Source organism: Condylura cristata, unplaced genomic scaffold (genome assembly GCF_000260355.1).
Source record: "Condylura cristata isolate star-nosed mole 26May11 unplaced genomic scaffold, ConCri1.0 scaffold00020, whole genome shotgun sequence".
Lineage (NCBI taxonomy): Eukaryota > Metazoa > Chordata > Mammalia > Eulipotyphla > Talpidae > Condylura > Condylura cristata.
Window position 1 is genome coordinate 21,150,400 of NW_004567121.1, and position 753 is coordinate 21,151,152.

At 61.2% G+C, this 753-nt stretch overlaps 1 protein-coding gene across 4 annotated transcripts in view; it reads right to left on the reverse strand.

Annotated features, from left to right (window-relative positions):
* CRIM1 (cysteine rich transmembrane BMP regulator 1 (chordin-like)) overlaps positions 1-456 on the reverse strand; it is a 161,881-nt gene extending 161,425 nt beyond the window's left edge. For 3 of the 4 annotated variants that reach the window (XM_012727506.1, XM_012727508.1, XM_012727507.1), the window contains exon 1: positions 108-335. In XM_012727506.1, the coding sequence (XP_012582960.1) occupies positions 108-246 (139 nt within the window). In that variant the 5' untranslated portion in view covers positions 247-335. Of the gene's footprint in view, positions 1-107 lie in introns of all 4 variants that reach the window. The other variant, XM_004686299.2, reaches the window with a different exon arrangement.
* Between the last annotated feature and the right edge of the window lie 297 nt (positions 457-753).

Consider the following 753-nt stretch of genomic DNA (forward strand, 5'->3'; position numbering starts at 1 on the left):
CGGAGCCCCAGCTCCTCGCGAAAGTCTCCGCCAAACTTTGTTCCGCGCAGCAGCGCCGAGGGGGCGGGCGGGCCAGGTGGGAGGGGGCCCGCGGCGGGCGGCCGTACCTTCGCACACTCCCACTTCGTACTCGGTGATGGAGTCGCCATTGAGCGGGGGGCGGATGACACAGCGCAGCCCCCGGTCGCAGGCTCCGTGAAGCCCGAAGGCGCCGCCGCAGCTCTCGTTCCTCTGGCGGGCGCACATGTAGCAGCAGCCGCAGACGCCCTGCACGATGCTCCCGGGGCAGCTCTTGGGGTCTTCGCACTTGGACTCGTCGCAGGGCAGGCAGACCAGCGCCCGGGTGCCGGAGCGCGCCAGCAGCAGCAGCAGCCCGAGCAGCGAGACCAGGAGGTGCCCGCAGCCGGCCAGCCCCCTCACCCCCGGCACCAAGTACATCCTCCTGCGCCGCCGCCGCCGCCTTGTGAGAGGCATTTGCATTCCAGACAAATGAAGCCTTCTCCCCCAGCATCTTCTCACGATGCAGTTGGTCAAGTCCCGTCCCTCTAAGAGTCCCCTCCACTCATTAGTGTCCACTCGCCTCCAAACCAGATAGGCCACACAGATTTCCCAAGTGTCCAAACTCCAAAAACTGCAGGCATACATAAATGTGTATTTAACTCCTGTATCTCAAAATAATTCACTGTCCAATCAAAACATTTTTCCTAGAAAATTCCATTTCAGTACTCTTTCAAAACTCTGATTTCCCAGTAC